At 33.2% G+C, this 2,859-nt stretch overlaps 1 protein-coding gene across 2 annotated transcripts in view; it reads left to right on the top strand.

Annotated features, from left to right (window-relative positions):
- Positions 1 to 2,400, top strand: part of LOC110451943 (cation-dependent mannose-6-phosphate receptor-like) — a 19,175-nt gene extending 16,775 nt beyond the window's left edge. For both annotated transcript variants that reach the window (XM_021500175.1, XM_021500176.1), the window contains exon 6: positions 589 to 2,400. In XM_021500175.1, the coding sequence (XP_021355850.1) occupies positions 589 to 651 (63 nt within the window). In that variant the 3' untranslated portion in view covers positions 652 to 2,400. The remainder of the gene's footprint in view (positions 1 to 588) is intronic.
- Positions 2,401 to 2,859: the final 459 nt, after the last annotated feature.

The following is a 2,859-nucleotide window of genomic DNA, read 5'->3' as shown; positions in this document are numbered from 1 at the left end:
TACAAGGTCACAAGGAGCAAATATGTTCAAAATATTTCAACAACTTGTTCTGAATAACCAAAAGGCTCAGGATGTTGATATATTAGGCAGTAGCATATGCTGAGATCAAGGACTACTATGTTTGTTAAAGTGAATGACTTTGACTTATATATAAGGTCACAGGGGTCAAATTTGTTTAAATCTTTAAACAACCTCTTATGAATAACCATGGGTCCCAGGATGTTTATACTTTGCAAGTTGCATCCTGAGATGAAAGGCTATACAATGTGTTCAACAAAATGACTTTGTTCGACTTTCAATCACAAGGGTGAAATGTTTAAAAAAAAATTAACAGGGTCTTTTGAATGAATTTTAATCATAAATACTGATATTTTGCCTGTAGCTTTATTTTAGATCACCTTTAAGGTTACAAGTGTGAGTTTTATACCAGGTGAGCGATGCAGGCCCATTGGGCCTCTTGTTATATACTTAAAGTTACAACAATGATGTAGCTATTTATCAGTAATTACCTACGATTTATCTCCTGATTCTTACATATTATACTTTGGAGAATCCTGTGTTATATTTTGTTTTTTGTCTTTCAAACAGGATGGATTTCTGTTCACATGCCGTTGTGGAACTGAGGAAAAAAATGCATATGACAGTATTTGATATTTGCTGATGATATTAAAATATAGCCATAATATATAGGTCTGGCATGCTTATCTCTTTAGCCAAAGTTGAAACTGACTACAGGAATAAAAATCAAATGTGTGAATTAAGGAGAGGAAGGAATAATGTCAAAAAGAAGGTAATACATGTACATTGTACTGTGATTAGAGAGGACATACATTTTACTGCTGACTGGGACGTTTTGTGGATATGGAGGACTTTCTACCCCTGAGAGAGATGTATTTTGGATTTGGAGGACTTTCTACCGCTGAGAGAGATGTATTTTGGATTTGGAGGACTTTCTACCGCTGACAGGGGCGTAATTTGGATATGGAGGACTTTTTACCGCTGACAGGAGCATATTTTGGATATGTGATGGGGGGGGGGTGGGGGGGCTTCCACAGGTGAGACGGTCATAGATATGTGGGACAAAGACTGTACAAATTACCTGTCATAGTTAGACATATGCACAATTTTACAAAAATTCAATGAAATACTAGCATAATGTCATATTTGCCCTTGGTTGTAATTGTAAGCCATCCCAGCCTGATGGTGAGATCTGGGATGTTGTATATCTTTGAGGATCTTGTGTGCTGGTTGGCACAGGCATATCTTCTGTCTTCAAGGTAAGATAAGGGAATTGTTTATCTCAGAATGTCCCTTGGTCGTATAACTTCCTGTTATTCAATATATTTAGTGTGAAAGAATGACCACCTACAGAGAATTATCAAAAGTAATAGAATCAAGACAAATGTCCATGGAGTCAATTTGTTAGGTGGCTACAGAATACAAGTACATTTGGACTTAATAGTATTATTGTAATCTATATCCTGGTTGTTAAATGTGTGTTCTGATTGCTAAAATTCATTTCCTGGTTTTATGTGTTTTCCTGGAAGTGACAGACTTCTATGCAGGAAACTTTTTTATTGATTCTATGACTTGCCCACATCAAACTAAAACTACGTTTTTTTAAACTTGGAAAAGTTTTGCTATATGAATTTGAATGGGTTTTGGTCCTATTTAACTTATGCCTTAGTAACTGAAATCTTAATATGTTGAGTGTGTGATGATGATTAACCAAGATGGTTGATAATGTGATCTATCTCGTGTCTACTCATAATGTTTGTGAGTTTTGTTCATATTTTTTAGTTTCTAACCCTCCCAGATACGAAAAACAGTTACCCATGTGAATGTTTTAACAGTTAATTATCGACAATGATTGATTTGTGTGATTAAGGATGTTACACATACAGACTGTACATTGAAGTCTGACTAAATGTTTTATTGCTTAAGTTGATTATCCAGATTGAATTATTTTTTAATCTTTTAAGATCTATCTGTATACTTCTTAGACATATTTGTATTTATTTCATGCAGAAAAATACTGTAACAGAAAGGTCAGTCTTACAATATATATTGCTTTAAACCATATCTCTTAGAATACTTAAATAAAGATAATAGAAGATTACTAAATGATATTATTGTATCTACAATATACAGAGTCTAAATGATATAAATGTATGAAGTACAATTCTTATACTGAAGATCCGTTATAAAGTCCATTTAATATTATTGTAAACATTGCATGCATGTGTCATATCACCAATCCATATCATTATATCTGTATAATTCTGTAAACATGTGATTTTAAATCTGGATCATCTGATATCTCTGTTATAATTGACTTTGATAAATTGTTGAATATATACTTAAAGAGAGCTACCTTATACTGTGATACACTTATAGATAGCTACCTTATACTGTGATACACTTAAAGATAGCTACCTTATACTGTGATACACTTAAAGATAGCTACCTTATACTGTGATACACTTAAAGATAGCTACCTTATACTGTGATACACTTAAAGATAGCTACCTTATACGTATACTGTGATACACTTAAAGATAGCTACCTTATACTGTGCTACACTTAAAGAGAGCTACCTTATACTGTGATACACTTATAGATAGCTACCTTATACTGTGATACACTTATAGATAGCTACCTTTCTGTGAAACACTTCAAGATAGCTACCTTACAGTGATACACTTAAAGATAGCTACCATATACTGTGATACACTTAAAGATAGCTACCTTATACTGTGATACACTTAAAGATAGCTACCTTATACTGTGATACACTTAAAGATAGCTACCTTACTGTGATACACTTAAAGATAGCTACCTTATACTGTGATACACTTA

Source organism: Mizuhopecten yessoensis, unplaced genomic scaffold (genome assembly GCF_002113885.1).
Source record: "Mizuhopecten yessoensis strain PY_sf001 unplaced genomic scaffold, ASM211388v2 scaffold6307, whole genome shotgun sequence".
Classification (NCBI taxonomy): Eukaryota; Metazoa; Mollusca; class Bivalvia; order Pectinida; family Pectinidae; genus Mizuhopecten; species Mizuhopecten yessoensis.
This window is presented reverse-complemented; position numbering and strand designations above follow the sequence as displayed.